Source organism: Engraulis encrasicolus, chromosome 6 (genome assembly GCF_034702125.1).
Source record: "Engraulis encrasicolus isolate BLACKSEA-1 chromosome 6, IST_EnEncr_1.0, whole genome shotgun sequence".
NCBI lineage: Eukaryota > Metazoa > Chordata > Actinopteri > Clupeiformes > Engraulidae > Engraulis > Engraulis encrasicolus.
Genome location: NC_085862.1, coordinates 1476618 through 1498591, shown reverse-complemented (window position 1 = coordinate 1498591; position 21974 = coordinate 1476618). Strand labels below are relative to the sequence as shown.

Below are 21974 nucleotides of genomic sequence, written 5' to 3'. Positions count from 1 at the left end.
ACAGTAGGGAAAGTACAACAAAAATGTGTTACAAAAATAAAATAGAAATAAAAGTACAATAAAAATAAATGTTTTCAAATAAGAAAAAGAAGTAGAATGCATTTGAAAACAAAATAAAATGAGGGGAAGAAATAATAATGTGTCAAATTAAAATAAACTGATAATTAAAATAAAGTGAAGTGCCTGTCAATGAAGTGGAAAAGCAGAGGTGAAAAGGTGTGTCTTCAGCTTGGATTTAAAAGTAGACAGTGTAGAACACTGACGAAGTGACAGTGGGAGAGAATTCCAAAGTTTAGGGCCAACAACACTAAATGCCCTGTCGCCGGTGCGCAGGTGTGTGGAGGGAACTGTAATAGTGTAGTTGTCATTGCTTGTGAAATGGTGCGTGAGTAAACTCCGCCCCCTGCCTGCTAGTGCGATGCAGTAACCTTTGCTGTCTGCAAGTCCCTGGACTTACTTGACTTCGAGCCCAGAGGAACTCTCCACTTACTAGGTGAGTAAACACGGTATAGTTGACAGCGTCTATGTCCACTAAATAGCATAGACTACATATCAACATCGCAATGCATAATGTCAACATCAGCATGCGTAGGCTAACTGCTTGGTACTCCTGTTGCTGCTGCCTCGAAACTTAAACGCGATTCAGCTGAACGTAGACAATACTGTACTATGCATGGGAATGTTCAAGTTATGCAATGTAGTCTTCTACGGCGCTCTCAAAGAAATACTCAACTAAAACGGAGAAATCAACAAGGTGGTTTAGTTCAATTCCTACTTCTCACACTTCGCTACAACAACAGTTGGCATGTGAAAGTGGGCAGAAGCATCAAATGGGCTACCTGGACCGAAAAATATGCTTTAACTTCTTAAACAGACTCCCGTGTGTGAATAGTGAATACGCGTAGCATATCAAATGCGTGCAAAAAGTAGGTCATCCGTTCTACTCTTTTGACAGTGTTTTTAGTAGCCTACGCCTACGCCTTTTGGCTTGTTTTCTTCACGCGCAACAACAAGCAGCTTTTTCATCATCTGACACGTCTGTTCTGAGATCATTTCAGTCAAACTTTTTCTCATTAAAAAAAAAAAAAACAACAACAGCAACATTAGTAACAACAACAATAATAACAACGATAGGTAGGCTAATAACGATGTTTAAATCTCGCATGAATGTAATATAAATCAGACAATTCCAAATGTATCCTACACTATTACCTCATAACCGGACTTTACTCACACATGAACTTAGTTGGTCCTTTTGCAGCTATTTCAGTCCCAACTCTAGGCCTAGGCTACTTGTAAGGCTGTCCACAAGATTGAGGAGTGTATTCAGCCTATAGAATTTGTTGACCATTCTTCCAAAAATGCATTGGTGTGGTCACACACACTGATGTTTATCGAGAAGGGCTGTCACAGTCGCCACTCTAAAGCCCCTTTTCGACTAGCCCTGTTAGAACGGGGCTGCGCGCTGCTGGGGCGTGGTTTCGTTTTCTTTTTGCATTTACTCCACCCATCATCAGCTCAAACAGGGCTCAAACAGGGGCGATCGCGAAAGACGTGGTTCGAGGCGTGCGGAGCTGAGTTCCACTAGGCTAAATGTTGCCTGTGTTAGGATTTACCGGCATGTGAAAACACCTATCCCCACCCACGCACTTTAAAAATCAACTTTTCTGTCGGCAGTTTTTACAGTAGACAGAGAAAATTTGCTCAAGCAATTTCATGTTCTTTAAAGTAGCCTAAGTCCAGTCCTTGGCCAAGGAGTTATATTATTAGCTTATTAGGCTATTATTTTAAAATCACGCTATTTCCAAAGCTCCATGCCTCCTCCTTGTGAGAAGTCGTTTTTTTTACCACCATGCAAAATAGGGCACACTAAAGTAGCCCTTTTCATTGCACATATCTTCATGTACGAACCTGCAGAGGGATGGCGAATTTGCTGTTATCAAATTAAATGTAAAAATGAAAATTTCGAATGAAAAAGACAACTGGTTTATTCGAGGGAACAAAGATTTCCTCTCTATCCGGCTGGAGAACAACGCCATTGTTTACTTGAAGTGGCGACCGCTTAAAGTTAAATAACTTTGGATTTAAAGAACATAAACACGTGCCGTAAAAACCTGTAAAAAGCTAAGAATCTCAGCCTTCGAACAAGCCCTAACACATGTATGTAGGTCTAGGTTAAGGAGATCGCTGTCTGTTCGAAAACAAAATGACGAGGTAAAAAAAAAAATGGTTGGAAAGCGCTATTTTTTCACTTGAAACAGCGGCCGCTTAAAGTTATATAACTTTGGATTGAAAGAACATAAAAACGTTCCGTGAAAACCTGTAAAAAGCTAAGAATCTCAGCTTTCGAACAAGCCCTAACACATGTCTGTAGGTCTAGGTTAAGGAGATCGCTGTCTGTTCGAAAACAAAATGACGAGGTAAAAAAAATGGTTGGAAAGCGCTATTTTTTCACTTGAAACAGCGGCCGCTTAAAGTTATATAACTTTGGATTGAAAGACCAAAAAAACGTTCCGTAAAAACCTGTGAAAAGCTAAGATTCGCAGCTTTCGAACAAGCCCAAACACATGTCTATGGGTCTAAGAGAAGGAGATCGCTGGTTATATTTAGTCCTATATAGGTCCTATTGTTTAGATTAGGGCTTAGATTCACAATGGCGTGAAAAGACGGTGTTGTCGCGGCTAGTTGCAGCAGCTGATCATACGGCCCAGTTCTAGTCCCCGTTGTATGGAAATGCGTGCGAGACAGCACCATCGACCCCCCCGTCAAGTTTCATGAATATTTATAAAGCCCGCACTGGAACGCGGAACCCAATGGAAAAGAGACTTAATTCACCCCAATGGTGTTCTATTGTAGCCTGGTTATCATCGACTTTCAAATCTCTTCACTGGCTAACAGGTCAGGACTGTGCAGCAGACCAGTCGAGTTCATCCACACCAGACTCTGTGTCATCCATGTCTTTATGGACCTTGCTTTGTGCACTGGTGCCCAGTCATATTGGAAGAGGAAGGAGCCCACTCCAAACTTTTCAGACAAGGACGGTGTAATGTAGGGCTGCACAATTAATCGAAAAATAATCAAAATCGTGATAACATAGTGAAATCGAACTCATGATTTTAATCGTGATTTAATCGTGGCAATAGTGACCTACTTTTGAGAGCGTCCTTGAAGCCAGAACATACTGACAGGCTGGTGTTTCTGGCCAGAAATCTGTCCACCTAAGTTTCATGCTATTGCCTTTTACATAATTATTACAATTCATTTTATTTTGCTCATCCCGTATGTAATTCATTCTTGGTTATATTTCATCTTGTTATAATTTTAAAAAAATCTGCAAAAATCAATAATCGTGATTAATAATCGTGATTATGATTTTGACCAAAATAATCGTGATTATTATTTTTTTCATAATTGTGCAGCCCTAGTGTAATGTAATGAAGTATTGATCAGTATATTACGCAGTGACGCACTTCCGGTCAGGAGTTGAATAGTTGGCCAAGTTAATGAAGACACGCTTCAGTGAGCTCTGTATGTATCTGCTAAAGTTATAATAAATATCCACGACAAGAGACACATATTGTGTGCGTATCGTGACAGATGGGAGCATGGAATTGTCCAAAAAAATCCTGACGCGTTTCAAGCTCCTTTTACTTAAACTAAGGGGCAAGCCCAAATCCTGAAAAACAACCCCACACCATCCTATCAGCCCTCCTCCACCAAATTTCACACTCGGCACAATGCAGTCCGAAATGTACCGTTCTCCTGGCAACCTCCGAGCCTAGACTCGTTTTTCATGGCTGGATTTGTTGCACAGGTGGCATCTAATGTCAGTTCTATGCTGGAGTACACTGAGCTCCTGAGAGCGATCCATTCTTTTTCACAAATGTTTTGACGGAAAAAAAAGTCTGCCTGCCTGTGTGCTTGATTTTATACATCTGAGACCAGACCACCACGTGATTGGGCGCCTGATTATGACCATTTGGATGGGTTAGCAGCAAGATAATGCTTTTGGCAATATAGTGTATTTCACAAATACTGTGAGTAATTATGGTCTTTTTTTTCTTCAGGGAACATCCACTATGGCCAAGCGTGTAGCTGTGATTGGAGCGGGGAGCTCGGGCCTGGCGGCCATCAAGTGCTGCCTGGATGAGGGCCTGGAGCCGGTCTGCTTCGAGAGCAGTGACGACATCGGGGGACTCTGGAGGTTTAAGGTACAGTAGCTGATGAGTCCACTTCTAATAATTCATGTGGTGAACTAGACTGTGGAACTAGAACTCGGCTGTGGAACTAGAACTCGGCTGTGGAACTAGAACTCAGATGTGGAACAAGAACCTGGCTGTGGAACTAGAACTAGGCTGTGGAGCTAGGCTGTGGAACTAGAACTCGGCTGTGGAACTAGAACTAGGCTGTGGAACTCGGCTGTGGAATTAGAACTCGGCTGTGGAATTAGAACTAGGCTGTGGAACTAGACTGTGGAACTAGGCTGTGGAACTAGAACTTGGTTGTGGAACTAGAACTTGGTTGTGGAGCTAGAACTCGGCTGTGGAACTAGAACTCTGTGGTTGTGGAACTAGAACTTGGTTGTGGAGCTAGAACTCTAGCCTCGCGAGCCATCCTACGTACTTCCGCATAAGGATTGGCTCCACTACTGTAGTCTGGCCGTGCTTCTCTGTGGAGTGCCTGGAGCAGTAGAATTTTGATCGCAACGCCCCCCCCAGAAAACAGCCAATAAGCGAATACGCCCCCCACGTGGTGTCCAATAATTTCAAACCATAACTGAGTGCAAACTTCCTGCTTCCTACAATCGCTTCAGAGCAAACAAATGCCAGACCATGAATACAAAATGAAATGATAGTATTATGGGATGGTCAGGACCAGGCAACTAGAACTCGGCTGTGGACAGTTCTCTTGCAGTACCTTTCTGTGCCCCCTCTGTCTAATGAACATAAAGTAGACATTCCTATCTCAGTACATACTGTGCAACAATGTCTTCTAATGGAAGTGAGTTGGAACATTTGTACTAATGCTCAAGCTGAGAAGTGACGCCAAGGTCACTGAGTAAGTAACTTCTACCGCTTTGCCACCAGCATGTAGCGAAATACAAATGGCTGCTGTTGCTGCATCTTTGTTACAGTACTGGATTGAGCATAAGGCGTAAAGGGCATTTGCCCGGTGGACTGTTGATGATTTTGGCCTATTCGTCCCCTCAACGCAGTGGTATCAGTCCTCATACCGCTATAGCTGACATCTCGGAGTCAGACTTCAATATTAATTTTGGATGTTGTCGTCAAAATAGCTCATAATAGATTGCTAAAACTGTTGTCACGGTTGTCATTGTCACTCTTTAACGCCTGGAGGACCGATCTTGACTGAAAATACCTGGCCTGCATTTTCACCCCGCTACACCAATGGTTCCCAACCTATGGGCCGGGGCCCACTGGTGGGCCCTGAAGGTATTTCAAATTGCAATTTTGAAATAATTTTCTAAAAATAATTATCATATTTTGGTGTGTGTGTAACGGAGGCTAACTAGCACAGAGTTGGCGTGGAACATTGGTAAAACCTCCCTCCGACAGCCTCATACAGTCTCGTGCCGTTGGGCCGAGAGACTAGTCTCTTGGCCCAGCGGTATCGTACTGTGTCTCCCATTGCCGAACCGTTGTAGTTGACGAGGTCGCACGTTCGATCCCCGAGGGGGGTGAACAGGTGCAAGATGACCTCCGTCACATGTGTTTATTCTTAATTGGGTCAGAGTTGGGCCCTGAAAAACAATTTCGAGTGGGTCCCAAGTTGAAAAAGGTTGGGAACTCCTACTCTACGCCCTGCACTGCATGCGTGAAGACAAGCATGGCTGGCTGCAGTTTGCATTTCACACTGTGCTGCTGATAAATCTGTGTGAGTAGATGTAGAACAATGTTTCTCAAACTTTTTCAGGCCGAGGACCACTTTGTCCCCCGTAAAAATGTTCAGAGACCACCTGTCAACTGAATTAGCAGCTGAGGGGGGCTTATTTAACACTAATGTTGATGCAGATCACTCACTTTTTATTCACATTACAAGCCTGCCTTATTGTGGTGAAAATAATACTTCAGCTATGTTTAGCTTTGTAATAATGTTACAAATTCAGCCAACTGCTTGCTCGTCTTGGAAAAGTAGAATACTCTCGCGGACCACCTGAGCACGGTCGCGGACCACCAGTGGTCCCCGGACCACACTTTGAGAATCACTGATGTAGAACAATGCTAGAGCTTATAGGTGGGGTTGCAGGTTAACCATTTTAAGATTATGTACTATTATGACATCACGTTGGGGGTTCCGCAGGCTCATAGGAGTAAAACAAATATTAAAATACAATAACATAGACAAGATATAAACAAGTAAGCACATCCATAGGCCATAGGTCAAACACACACACACACACACACACACACACACACACACACACACACACACACACACACACACACACACACACACACACACACACACACACACACACACACACACACACATTAAAATGGCATACAGTGTGAGTCATATTTTAAAAACATATGATTAATGTTGACAAGACTGGTTGGTTAATATCCATTTTTTCACACCCCTTGAGAAGGCCTGATAATCAGTAATACTTTATACTTTATACTTTACTTATATTTCACACTGTGCTGCTGATAAATCTGTGTGAGTAGATGTAGAACAATGCTAGAGCTTATAGGTGGGGTTGCAGGTTAACCATTTTAAGATAATGTACTATTATGACATCACGTTGGGGGTTCCGCAGGCTCATAGGAGTCAATGTAGAACCTTAGAATCCTGGGGGAGTTCCCTCAACGTGATGTCATACCTGCAACCCCAACCAAAAGTCTCTCACACCCCCACTGGCAATATACCGGTACACAGTAATTTCAAATGGAGGCCAGAGACTGGCAATATACCAGTACACAGTAATTTCAAATAGAGGCCAGAGACTGGCAATATACCGCTACACAGTCATTTTAAATGGAGGCCAGAGACTGGCAACATACCGGTACACAGTAATTTCAAATGGAGGCCAGAGACTGGCAATATACCGCTACACAGTCATTTTAAATGGAGGCCAGAGACTGGCAACATACCGGTACACAGTCATTTCAAATGGAGGCCAGAGACTGGCAACATACCAGTACACAGTCATTTCAGATGGAGGCCAGAGACTGGCAATATACCGGTACACAGTAATTTCAGATGGAGGCCAGAGACTGGCAATATACCGGTACACAGTAATTTCAAATGGAGGCCAGAGACTGGCAATATACCAGTACACAGTCATTTCAAATGGAGGCCAGAGACTGGCAACATACCGGTACACAGTAATTTCAAATGGAGGCCAGAGACTGGCAATATACCGGTACACAGTAATTTCAAATGGAGGCCAGAGACTGGCAATATACCGGTACACAGTAATTTCAAATGGAGGCCAGAGACTGGCAATATACCGGTACACAGTAATTTCAAATGGAGGCCAGAGACTGGCAACATACCAGTACACAGTCATTTCAAATGGAGGCCAGAGACTGGCAATATACCAGTACACAGTCATTTCAAATGGAGGCCAGAGACTGGCAACATACCAGTCATTTTAAATGGAGGCCAGAGACTGGCAATATACCGGTACACAGTAATTTCAAATGGAGGCCAGAGACTGGCAATATACCAGTACACAGTAATTTCAAATAGAGGCCAGAGACTGGCAATATACCGCTACACAGTCATTTTAAATGGAGGCCAGAGACTGGCAACATACCGGTACACAGTCATTTCAAATGGAGGCCAGAGACTGGCAACATACCAGTACACAGTCATTTCAGATGGAGGCCAGAGACTGGCAATATACCGGTACACAGTAATTTCAGATGGAGGCCAGAGACTGGCAATATACCGGTACACAGTAATTTCAAATGGAGGCCAGAGACTGGCAATATACCGGTACACAGTAATTTTAAATGGAGGCCAGAGACTGGCAACATACCAGTACATAGTCATTTCAAATGGAGGCCAGAGACTGGCAATATACCGGTACACAGTAATTTCAAATGGAGGCCAGAGACTGGCAATATACCGGTACACAGTAATTTCAAATGGAGGCCAGAGACTGGCAATATACCGGTACACAGTAATTTTAAATGGAGGCCAGAGACTGGCAACATACCAGTACACAGTCATTTCAAATGGAGGCCAGAGACTGGCAATATACCGGTACACAGTAATTTCAAATGGAGGCCAGAGACTGGCAACATACCAGTACACAGTCATTTCAAATGGAGGCCAGAGACTGGCAATATACCAGTACACAGTCATTTCAAATGGAGGCCAGAGACTGGCAACATACCAGTACACAGTCATTTCAAATGGAGGCCAGAGACTGGAGGCTGCAGCGACTGTTGTCTATATAACCAAAAGTCTCTCACACCCCCCACTGGCAGCATACACAGTACCGGTAATTTCAAATGGAGGCCAGAGACGGGGGGCAGCGGCGGTTGTGTATATAACATGGGGAGTGATTTCCTTCACATCTGCAGATGTCATTGTGCTGCAGGCCACTGCTCACTGTGCATGCTGGGTCATTCCATGTCAATTCACATGATTCCCTAGAATCTCCCCAGGTGACCCTCTCCGATTTACCCGATATCTCACATACAGGTACCATTTGATGTCAATTGAATGAATACCCAGTATTAGCACCCTACGTCCAACGGTTGCGGAGATGAAGCCCTCCAAAGTTGGGGTGCCATGGCCACTTTACAAAATTTACAAGCAGATTTTGACACCTCTGGTTTTAATTTGAAGAAAGATACAGGCCTAAAAATCGCCATGGCCCCTCAATATGACCCTGGCTACCAGATGGTGTACTTACAAATGGCATGCCTTGATTATTTTTGACTATATTAAGCCTTAAAAACTGAATTTGTGAAACGCATGTTGAAGAGTCTTGCTATTTTGGGGTTCCAGATCTTGGAAACTATGTATGCTTTGGGAGTTATAATTGATTTTCCATCATATTTGGGAACTGTTATAGAACGTCTCTTGCTACAACATGTAACTTGTGCTCTGCAGTGCATGTTACATGTAACGTAGTATGTTATAGAACGCCTCTTGCTACAACATGTAACTTGTGCTGTGCAGTGCATGCTACACATAACTTAGTATGTTATAGAACGCCTCTTGCTACAACATGTAACTTGTGCTCTGCAGTGCATGCTACACATGACTTAGTATGTTATAGAACGTCTCTTGCTACAACATGTAACTTGTGCTCTGCAGTGCATGTTACATGTAACGTAGTATGTTATAGAACGCCTCTTGCTACAACATGTAACTTGTGCTGTGCAGTGCATGCTACACATAACTTAGTATGTTATAGAACGCCTCTTGCTACAACATGTAACTTGTGCTCTGCAGTGCATGCTACACATAACTTAGTATGTTATAGAACGCCTCTTGCTTAGGGTGACCAGTCGTCCCGGTTTGACCGGGACAGTCCTGGTTTGGAGTTGTGTGTCCCATGTCCCGAGCAAACCCTCTCGGGACACAAATATGTCCCGGTTTTGGCCACCCACAACATTGCGCCATGTCTATCAGGGTAAATATATGGAAAAGATTACATGTTTACCTGCCACAATTAATGGCAGCCAGCGCTTGTATAGAAAGTCTGAAGGAGTCAGTTGCGATTTGTCATTCCTCCCTCTAAAATTGATTAGAATGCAGGAAATGGCATCTAAAAAACACACATTTTCCTCTTGCTACAACATGTAACTTGTGCTGTGCAGTGCATGCTACACATGACTTAGTATGTTATAGAACGTCTCTTGCTACAACATGTAACTTGTGCTCTGCAGTGCATGTTACACATAACTTAGTATGTTATAGAACGCCTCTTGCTACAACATGTAACTTGTGCTGTGCAGTGCATGCTACACATAACTTAGTATGTTATAGAACGCCTCTTGCTACAACATGTAACTTGTGCTGTGCAGTGCATGTTACATGTAACGTAGTATGTTATAGAACGCCTTTTGCTACAAGTTGTGCTATACAATAGTGCATGGCATGCTACATGTAACTAGCACGTGCTAAAGAACGCCTTATGCTACAACATGTAACTTGTGCTATACAGCAGTGCATGGCATGCTACATGTAACTAACACGTGCTAAAGAACGTCTTATGCTACAACATGTAACTTGTGCTCTGCAGTGCATGTTACATGTAACGTAGTATGTTATAGAACGCCTCTTGCTACAACATGTAACTTGTGCTGTGCAGTGCATGCTACACATAACTTAGTATGTTATAGAACGCCTCTTGCTACAACATGTAACTTGTGCTGTGCAGTGCATGTTACACATAACTTAGTATGTTATAGAACGCCTCTTGCTACAACATGTAACTTGTGCTGTGCAGTGCATGCTACACATAACTTAGTATGTTATAGAACGCCTCTTGCTACAACATGTAACTTGTGCTCTGCAGTGCATGCTACACATAACTTAGTATGTTATAGAACGCCTCTTGCTACAACATGTAACTTGTGCTGTGCAGTGCATGCTACACATAACTTAGTATGTTATAGAACGCCTCTTGCTACAACATGTAACTTGTGCTGTGCAGTGCATGCTACACATAACTTAGTATGTTATAGAACGCCTCTTGCTACAACATGTAACTTGTGCTGTGCAGTGCATGTTACATGTAACGTAGTATGTTATAGAACGCCTTTTGCTACAAGTTGTGCTATACAATAGTGCATGGCATGCTACATGTAACTAGCACGTGCAATAGAACGTCTTATGCTACAATATAGTGTAAATTCTGTAACATCCCCTACACCTGGACCTGACATCGGCTCCACTATGTCTGAGCTCGGACGTTGCCTTTCCTTCCTGGCCTTTGTTTCTTTACTGCTTTATTCATTTTTTTTTTACTGTCTTTCAATTACAAAGGTAAACTTTGCCCATCTGGCTATTGAATCACTAAATTCAAAGTCTGATTGCATTTCAACTGATTGCATTGTCTGCCCTCTTGCCACTCAACGTCTCTGCATGACCACCGGCCATCAGATAAGGTTAGCAGACCCCGCTGGCTACCCCCCGGGCAATTCACATCTCCATGCGGCCAAGCGCCATTTGGCTCTGTGGGCTTTAGTTTTGGCGGGAAAATGGCACACAAAGAACTTTGAACCGACAAGCCAGACTTAAAATGTGTTCTAGATGTGTCCATGATGTATTAAAATCATACGCTTGTGTTTGGTATCAATCTGATGGAAATACTTCGGGTGGTGAACAGGTCTCGGTCTTGTAATTGTTTTAGGTAATGTAATAAAAATGTAGTATTTTAGGATTTGAGTACAACTTGGCTAGAAGCTAAGTTCCGAAGCCAAACCCATACGCTTGTGTTTGGTATCAATCTGATGGAAATACTTCGGGTGGTGAACAGGTCTCGGTCTTGTAATTGTTTTAGGTAATGTAATAAAAATGTAGTATTTTAGGATTTGAGTACAACTTGGCTAGAAGCTAAGTTCCGAAGCCAAACCCCTTGGCATTAGGACAGCCCATGTTCAGGTAACTGATTGCTCATTGGTCCCTGGCTGCGGTCGTGTTCAGGTAACTGATTGTTCATTGGTCCCTGGCTGCGGTCGTGTTCAGGTAACTGATTGTTCATTGGTCCCTGGCTGCGGTCGTCCCACGAGGCAACCAAGTATTAAACTTTGATGTAATGATCAAATCTTTGAGTTGAAACCCGGTAAAGGGCTCCCGTGGACCTCTGTTCACATATTATTTTCCTCTTGATTTAGGTATTTGTATTCTGTTCGTAATCGTATTGTTGACACAGTAGGTTCTGTCTGATAATAAACTTTCATTCACTTTTGGGGAAGAAATCCGTTTGGTCTATTCATATGTTTATTGTTCTGGTTACCGGTAATTCGGCAGTAGCCTAAGGCTCATTCCCTGTGGATGGAGCGAGGCACATAAACTTTGGACCAACACAGATTTGGATCCGACGTCACTGGTGTCTACCTGGGGGTGAGATATGTCATGAAAACTGGGACGTACTGAGCGGGGTGATTGCATCTCTTTTAGGCCGTGTGTCCATCGCTCGCAAGCCTGTTTGCAGTCGGACAGTCGCTGGACACGGGGGAAACACCTCCTTTAATAGCTATAATACCATCCTGGCACCATGACCTCTGTCTCATTCCTTAACGCCTTTACGTGCAGGTCAGGGCCCTCAAAGAAACAAAAGTCGCGCGCTGAGGAGCACCAACGAAATGAACCCATAACTAGCTGAACCCAGACGTAACAGAGATTGGTAGACTAATCATTTTTATAACAGTGATAGTAATTAAGTGCAATCACATAATTACATTGGACCTAGAGAGATCCTTCGACTGGGACTCTAATAATTGCGGTATTGGAAATAGGATGAAATGAAATATTTTCTACAGTTCAGAGCGGAAGTGTTCCTGATCCTAAATAGCACCATGGTTGGGTAATTAGGGCTTTATAATTCTAATGCTATAGCTACGTAGTCCTTTATTGTGTAAAGAGGACATTTACTGTCAAGGAAGCAGAAGTGTGTCACCACTCGGCCCTCCTCAATGCTTGTGTAACTGAAGTCTTCCTGTGCAGTCCGCTGCTCAGGGGCTCTAACTCACAACCCTCTGGCCACCGCCTGGCAAACCCGGGCCTGAGTTCTCCCACCCCTGCTCTGAGTTCTCCCACCCCTGCTCTGAGTTCTCCCACCCCTGCTCTGAGTTCTCCCACCCCTGCTCTGAGTTCTCCCACCCCACCCCTGAGTTCTCCCACCCCTGCTCTGAGTTCTCCCACCCCTGAGTTCTCCCACCCCTGAGTTCTCCCACCCCTGCTCTGAGTTCTCCCACCCCTGCTCTGAGTTCTCCCACCCCTGCTCTGAGTTCTCCCACCCCTGCTCTGAGTTCTCCCACCCCTGCTCTGAGTTCTCCCACCCCTGAGTTCTCCCACCCCTGAGTTCTCCCACCCCACCCCTGAGTTCTCCCACCCCTGCTCTGAGTTCTCCCACCCCTGAGTTCTCCCACCCCTGCTCTGAGTTCTCCCACCCCTGAGTTCTCCCACCCCTGCTCTGAGTTCTCCCACCCCTGCTCGTAGTGTAACCCCTCTTTGCTCCAGGGGGGAATCGAAATACTGTAACTGTCATTTGCTCTGGTCTTTTGGGTATATATGTGTTATATATGGTACATGTGCTCTGGTCTTTTGGGTACATATGTGTTATATATGGTACATTTGCTCTGCTCTTTTGGGTACATATGTGTTATATATGGTACATTTGCTCTGGTCTTTTGGGTATATATGTGTTATATATGGTACATTTGCTCTGGTCTTTTGGGTATATATGTGTTATATATGGTACATGTGTAATAATAATGTATGTAATGGACTATAATCAGGCCTCTAAGTTGACTTCTTTCATCACCAGCCAAAATGGCTGTAGATGTTAATCTTAGTAGCCAAACATGCCCTCAACACCAGTCAAAGTGACTAGTAAGTAAGTCGTCTTCTCTACCATCCAAACTGACTCTTCACAAGTATTTGGCAGGTTGGTGGGTGTTAATTTAGAGGCCTGACAGTAACATGATGCTTCTTCCTCCGCAGGTGTCTCCTGAGCCGGAATGGGCCATATATGTACATGTGTAATAATGATATATAATATAGTATAATATAATATAATGTAGATACATCGCAGGCGTCTCCGAAGCCGGACAGGGCAATCTTTGTAATTATAATGTATACAATAATATATGATGTAACGTGTACACCCCAGGCGTCTCCAGAGCCAGACCGGGCGAGTACATACCTGTGTAATAATATAATATAATGTAATATAATATAATATAATATAATATAATATAATATAATATAACATAATATAATATGCAATGCCATGCTTCTCCCACCGCAGGCGTCTCCTGAGCCGGATCGGGAGAGTACGACATGTGTAATAATAATGTATAATGTATAATGATAAATAATAATGTCAAATAATATAATATGTTATAATATAATATAATATAATATAATATAATATAATATAATATAATATGTTATAATATAATATAATATAATATAATATAATATAGTATAATAATGTATGTACACCGCAGGCGTCTCCTGAGCCGGATCGGGAGAGTACGACATGTGTAATAATAACGTATAATGTATAATGATAAATAATAATGTCAAATGAAATAATATAATATGCTATAATATAATATAATATAATATAATATAATATAATATAATATGATATAATATAATATAATATGATATAATATAATATAATAATAAAATATAATATAATATGTTATAATATAATAAAATATATTATAATATAATATAATATAATATAATATAATATAATATAATATGATATGATATGATATGATATGATATGATATAATATAATATAATAATGTATGTACACCGCAGGCGTCTCCGGAGACGGACTGGGCGAGTATCTACCACTCTGTGATCATCAACACGTCTAAGGAGATGATGTGTTATAGTGACTTCCCTATTCATGTAGTCCTTTTCCCCATTGAAACCTATTATAAGACATGACTATTGAACTACAAAAATGGCTTCTTCCTCCGCAGGCGTCTCCTGAGCCGGACCGGGCGAGTATCTACCATTCGGTCATCATCAACACGTCAAATGGTGCATTCCAGTCCCAAATCATCCTAGTAGGAGATCGCACTTTTCCAACCTCCTACTATGAAAAATGCTCTGGAATGCCAGTCGAAGTGGAACATCCAACTAGCGAGGTCGGGGTGACTCGCACTACTCCCACCTCAACAAATTGAAGTCGGATGATAATGGCGGTCCCCATGGAGCCGTTATTTTAAGATGTCAATAAATAGTGAAACTCCATTCCTCTTTTGTGCAGCGGTTCCAAACACAGCAATTTTAACTCAACATATTCTTCCTGTTATAATATGATATTGTGTCAACATAAATGTAACATATGACAGAGTAATAACTATTGTGGCTTTTTTTGGCTCGTATCAAAACACCTTGCTAAAGTCAGCTGAACCGCGGCGGTTGCCATGGATGTAGAACTTCCACACGAAGATTATGTTGAGTAAAAATGGCTGTGTTTGGAACAGCTGCACAAAAGAGAAATGGAGTTTCACTATTTGTTGACTTTTTAAATAACGGCTCAATGGGGGCCGCCATTATCATCCGACTTCGATTTGTTGAGGTGAGAGTAGTGCGAGTCACCCCGACCTCGCTAGTTGGAGCTCCCACTTCGACAGGCGTTTCATAGTAGGAGGTTGGATAAGTGCGATCTCCTACTAGGATGGCTTGGGACTGGAATGGGTCATACCACTCTGTGATCATCAACACGTCTAAGGAGATGATGTGCTACAGTGACTTCCCTATTCATGTAGTCCTTTTCCCCATTGAAACCTATTATAAGACATGGCTATTGAACTACAAAAATGGCTTCTTCCTCCGCAGGCGTCTCCGGAGCCGGACCGGGCGAGTATCTACCACTCCGTCATCATCAACACGTCTAAGGAGATGATGTGCTACAGTGACTTCCCTATTCATGTAGTCCTTTTCCCCATTGAAACCTATTATAAGACATGGCTATTGAACTACAAAAATGGCTTCTTCCTCCGCAGGCGTCTCCGGAGCCGGACCGGGCGAGTATCTACCATTCGGTCATCATCAACACGTCAAATGGTGCATTCCAGTCCCAAATCATCCTAGTAGGAGATCGCACTTTTCCAACCTCCTACTATGAAAAATGCTCTGGAATGCCAGTCGAAGTGGAACATCCAACTAGCGAGGTCGGGGTGACTCGCACTACTCCCACCTCAACAAATTGAAGTCGGATGATAATGGCGGTCCCCATGGAGCCGTTATTTTAAGATGTCAATAAATAGTGAAACTCCATTCCTCTTTTGTGCAGCGGTTCCAAACACAGCAATTTTAACTCAACATATTCTTCCTGTTATAATATGATATTGTGTCAACATAAATGTAACATATGACAGAGTAATAACTATTGTGGCTTTTTTTGGCTCGTATCAAAACACCTTGCTAAAGTCAGCTGAACCGCGGCGGTTGCCATGGATGTAGAACTTCCACACGAAGATTATGTTGAGTAAAAATGGCTGTGTTTGGAACAGCTGCACAAAAGAGAAATGGAGTTTCACTATTTGTTGACTTTTTAAATAACGGCTCAATGGGGGCCGCCATTATCATCCGACTTCGATTTGTTGAGGTGAGAGTAGTGCGAGTCACCCCGACCTCGCTAGTTGGAGCTCCCACTTCGACAGGCGTTTCATAGTAGGAGGTTGGATAAGTGCGATCTCCTACTAGGATGGCTTGGGACTGGAATGGGTCATACCACTCTGTGATCATCAACACGTCTAAGGAGATGATGTGCTACAGTGACTTCCCTATTCATGTAGTCCTTTTCCCCATTGAAACCTATTATAAGACATGGCTATTGAACTACAAAAATGGCTTCTTCCTCCGCAGGCGTCTCCGGAGCCGGACCGGGCGAGTATCTACCACTCCGTCATCATCAACACGTCTAAGGAGATGATGTGCTACAGTGACTTCCCTATTCATGTAGTCCTTTTCCCCATTGAAACCTATTATAAGACATGGCTATTGAACTACAAAAATGGCTTCTTCCTCCGCAGGCGTCTCCGGAGCCGGACCGGGCGAGTATCTACCACTCCGTCATCATCAACACGTCTAAGGAGATGATGTGTTATAGTGACTTCCCGATCCCCGCCCACTACCCCAACTTCATGCACAACTCTTACATCATGGACTACTTCAACCTCTACGCTGACCACTTCAAACTGCGCCCGTACATCCACTTCCAGGTCAGATATTACACTTTATTACGTTTTGTGTTATCATGTCAGTCTTACTTGTCCTACATCATGGACTACTTCAACCTCTACGCTGGCCACTTCAAACTGCGCCAGTACATCCACTTCCAGGTCAGTTTTGTTGCTTTGGTGGTTATGGACATTTTAATTATACCGATATCCCATCCCTATTAGATGTATTGGATGTCATGTTTTGTGTTATCATGTCAGTCTTACTTGTCCTACATCATGGACTACTTCAACCTCTACGCTGACCACTTCAAACTGCGCCAGTGCATACACTTCCAGGTCAGCTGTTACTCTGAGATACATACATACATATATCCACTGAGATACATACACATATCCACTGAGATAAATACATATATCCGGGGGGGGGCTGTGGGGCAACGTGCTAAGCCCCCCACATTTGGGCTTGCATGCCCATGGGGACCCCGGTTCGAGTCCGGACGGGGTCATTTCCCAATCCTCCCCCATCTCTCTCCCACTCACTTCCTGTCAGCATCTCATACTATCCTGTCAATACAGGCATAAAAAGCCCCTAAAAATATATTTTAAAAATAAATAAATACATATATCCACTGAGATACATACATATATCCACTGAGATACATATACATGTAGGGCTATCATTTTAACGCGTTAATTCGATTAATTAATTACAAGGCGCATTAACGCATTGTAAAAATTAATGGCATTAATTATTTATGGGTAGACATACGTTCTAAGCGCATGGCGTGGCAACTGAATTCACTCACTCATGCTGTGATAAATACAAGCCGTCCGTCAACTTCTAAAGCTAAAATACAATAAATACAACAAATACAGACACTTTTCTGTCTTTTTTCATGAACAAAAGCATATGTTTGTATTTAATTATTTTTAGATATTTTTGAATTATTACGAGATATGCCAGTTGACGCTGCATTGCTGCGAACAGCTGTTCAGTTAAAAAATAGCTGTGGACCAACGACGTTTTCCTTCAATTAACACAAGCAATCAGACAATCTCTACAGCTTAAATACAACTAATAACATGTCAGACAAAATGTGGTGTTTTTCCCATTATCGATTTGTCTATATTTGATAACTTTTAGAAAGCATTTTATCAGGAGATGTAAGCTACAAGTCTGCGCTCGGCAGCTGGTTCATCTGATGTGAATACAGGCGCATTTCAAGACAGTTTATCATTTGATTTGGCCATGGCAGTTGTATAATAGTTGGACTTGTGGTAGGCCTACTTAAATCTTTCATACAACTATAGCCCAGCATACGAATGCATTGACTGTTCAGGCTTTGAAACACACGACGCAAATATTTGTGTTCATGATGTGTGACCGCGGTAGCCAAGCTACTACATAGAGCCGACCGCAATTTCAGCAGAGGTTTCTGCTCATCGGCAGAACAACACTTGTATATTCACTACAACATCAAACCACTTGATAGATAATCGCTACCTTTTCCACGCTGCACATAAGAATCAAAATATTACAGGCTCCGAAATTACCCCATGACACAAGCTACAGTGCAAGTGTCAACAGCGCAGAGTAGCATAGGGATTTCAAATTGACAGCACAAAGTCATCGCAAGTGCTGGAAGATGATCTTCTCAAGTTGGGTTGTGATTACAGCGATTTGAGTGATACATGCCACGTTCAGAATAAAATAATACCACTGTGCCACAGATGTCAAGTTGACAACTTTGATCGCTAACTTCCACTGACACCTCAGACACTGACGTTTTCTAGCTTCAACCAATCGCTATAGCCTACAGAGATAGGATGTCTTACCTTTCGTGCAGATAGTTTGGAGAAGTTTACATCAGTCAGTCTTTCTTGTCCTGTCTTATATCCAGGCGCGGAGTGGCCATCGGGAGATCGGGGACTTGTCCCGGTGGGCCGCGGCCGTGAAATGTAATAATGCAGCCGCTATGCGTTATCAACCGGCCCTGAAATCTCCTAATCGTCTCGACAAGCGCTGGTTTCCTACTTTCCGAAGCGCCATACTTAACCTGACTTGACTAGCCGGTATATATACGGTGTACCAGCCGGCAATACCTCACTGACGGTGTCAAACAGTACATTGGCCACACCCCTTCTCTACTGATAATTTCCATACACCGTAGATTGCGGAAGTTTACTACATTTTAGTGACACAGTTTCGTTTTCAGTATTTGAAGAACCTGTACTATTTAGATTGGTTACCAAAGGATGGAAATATTAATAAGTTATGATTTATTTTCCGATTTCCACATGACTGTTACAGTTTACAGTCTGCCAGCCCAGATTCACTTGCTCTGTGGTTATTGACTTGGGTTACGAACAGACTCCACCAAGTGGTAAGGAAGAGAACTGCAGCTAACAGACGCAGTTTTGTTTTGATGGCATTGATTTGTTAGAACTACTGGTCCGGTATATCTCCTTATACTCGAAATAATATTATTATCATACATATATTTATATGTGGCACATTTAGGATGTAGCCTATGTAATGTCTGAAGAAATGGAACAAAATAATTACCACACAAGATTCTGATGTGACCAGTGCTGGGTGTGTAGACTAAACTGTGGATTAAAGTGGAGTGATTGCAAGAAACAAAGACATTTGCTGCAACGAAGACAGCGTTTAAAGGTAGGCCTACACCGTTTAATACATTTTCTCGACTTACGGTTGTGCTTTGAAGTAGCTAGGTTTGGCTTATTTGCTGTATGGTGGGTTTCATGCACAATGTAGACAGACTTTTTGTAAGCTATAGCCTACTCTTCTAAACCCCCACACTCAAAACCTTGTGCCCGTGCTCATCCTGCCTTCCTTAAACGATAATTCAATAGGCCTACAAACTGTCAAAATGACAGTGGAGTGCACATTTGCATGGAACAGTAGCATGATGTATCCTAACCTGCAACTAGTTCTATTGCTTTGGACTGTGATGATGGCTGCAGTGGTGTAGTCTACTTTTTGAAGTGGGTATACTGTATATTTGAGCATTTTTTGATGTGGGTATACTGTATATATTTGTGCTATTCTAAATAATGGATCAATCAATTTTGAGTGGGTACTGTAATCCCTGACATTTTGAAATGGCTGCGTATAGGCCTACCTGCGTTTTACGTAGGGCCTAGACTACACCACTGGCTGTGCATTTCATCAAGGTGTAGGCTACAATCCTCCACTTCAGGTTGATATTTTGACAACACTAATGTCCACATGTAGTAGCCTACGACTGCAGATTTCGTGGTTTTTGTGTTTTTGGTTAGGAAACCATGTTGTTCGCTTTGGGTTTTTTTTTTTTTTTTTTTTTTAAGGGCCGCCAAGGGGAAAATTCTCCCGGTAGGAAAACTCCCCCCACTCCGCCCCTGCTTATATCCATAGAATATTTTGGTGTAGAATCAATGTTTAGTCCAAGCAAGGGTTATTGGCTAGCTCAGTGCAGTTATCATTCCTGGCTAATCCAGCTCCCCAAAATGTAAACAAAACGTGAATGAATGCACGTCATCTGTTTCATCAGGGGGTGTTCCCATTTCCTTGAACTCTGACCTTTTCTGATAGATAGATAGATAGATAGATAGATAGATAGATAGATAGATAGATAGATAGATAGATAGATAGATAGATAGATAGATAGATAGATAGATAGATAGATAGATAGATAAGATACTGTAGACTCATTTTTTTGTGTTTGCTAATGTAGCCTATTTATTCACTAACTCTGTTTACCAGGCCTATTTTAACATATTAGTACATCATAGGGCTTATAGGCCTATTGTAATTATTATTATTATTATTATTATTATTATTATTATTATTATTATTATTATTATTATTGTTTCGCGTCATGAAAAGAACATACGAGTAAGTGCGATTAATTAGATTAATTAATTACAAATTCTGTAATTAATTAGATTAATTTTTTTAATCTACTGACAGCCCTATATACATGCATATAACCACTGAGATACATATATCCACTAAGATACATACGAAGGGTTTTTTTTACAAAACGGTGTATCCACCATTTTTGACTTTTGCATTTTATTATTGGAAATGACTGTTCAGAGGTCCTATCACCTACTGTATGTGTGAATTCTTGCCACTCAAATATATTGGGAACATACTTTTTAAACCTATATACAGTAAAATCCATTTTGCAATGCAGTGCAATGGAATGCCCAATACAAAATGTCAATTTCCCAACATTCTACAAAATGGAGATACACCGTTTTGCAAATAAACCCTTCATACATATATCCACTGAGATACATACATACACCTACTGTGATACATACTGTGATGGAGTGACCATCACAAGGGTTGTGAGTGTGTTCTGACTGTCACGCCAACGAGCCTGGCTCTTTGGTGTAGCGGTCAGAGCCCCGGTTTACTACTCCAGAAGGTCTGGGTTCGAGTCCCAGCTGGGCAACTCTACTCCCCTTCGCTACACATACGTACATATATCCACTGCGATACATATAAATGCATATATCCACTGAGATACATACATCTATCCAATAACCTGTGAATAAATGTACACTCACACATGCACACAATTAAATATCTCTCTCTCTTTCTCTTAGATGTAAGTTAGGTTTTGTGTTATATCATTTTACAGTAAATTACCAGAATGGAGATGACAAAGTCGTTGTGCTTTACTAAAGGCCCTGTGTTATGTCATCGTAGTGCATAGTGATACAGTACATAGTGACGTATCTCACATTGAGATGAATGATAACTCGTAGAGGGGCCTACACACTGCTCCAGGGGCTGTAACCAATACCCTGTGAATAAATGTTAATCGCTTTGGATTATAACTCTCATCTAAATGTTATGTAATCAGCCTAACGGCCTAGTGGTCAGAGAGTTGGTCTTTCAATCTAGGGGTTGCAGGTTCAAATCCCGCCTGACCTCTCCCTACATATCCAACCATGGCTGAAGTGCCCTTGAGCAAGGAACCTCACCCCTCATTGCTCCAGGGAATCAAGTCAAGTCAAGTCAAGTTTATTGTCAATTTCTTTACATGCACTGGTCATACAAAGAATTTGAAATTGCGTTTCTTG

General features: G+C 42.2%; 1 protein-coding gene across 3 annotated transcripts in view; it reads left to right on the top strand.

Annotated features, from left to right (window-relative positions):
* Window positions 1–383: 383 nt before the first annotated feature.
* LOC134450585 (flavin-containing monooxygenase 5-like) overlaps window positions 384–21974 on the top strand; it is a 58259-nt gene continuing 36668 nt past the window's right edge. The window contains exons 1-3 of one of the 3 annotated variants that reach the window (XM_063200425.1): window positions 384–493; window positions 4068–4211; window positions 16725–16913. In XM_063200425.1, coding sequence (XP_063056495.1) covers window positions 4080–4211; window positions 16725–16913 — 321 coding nt within the window. In that variant the 5' untranslated portion in view covers window positions 384–493; window positions 4068–4079. Of the gene's footprint in view, window positions 494–4067; window positions 4212–16724; window positions 16914–16945; window positions 17034–17064; window positions 17211–21974 lie in introns of those variants that run through there. The other 2 variants (XM_063200424.1, XM_063200423.1) reach the window with 2 other exon arrangements.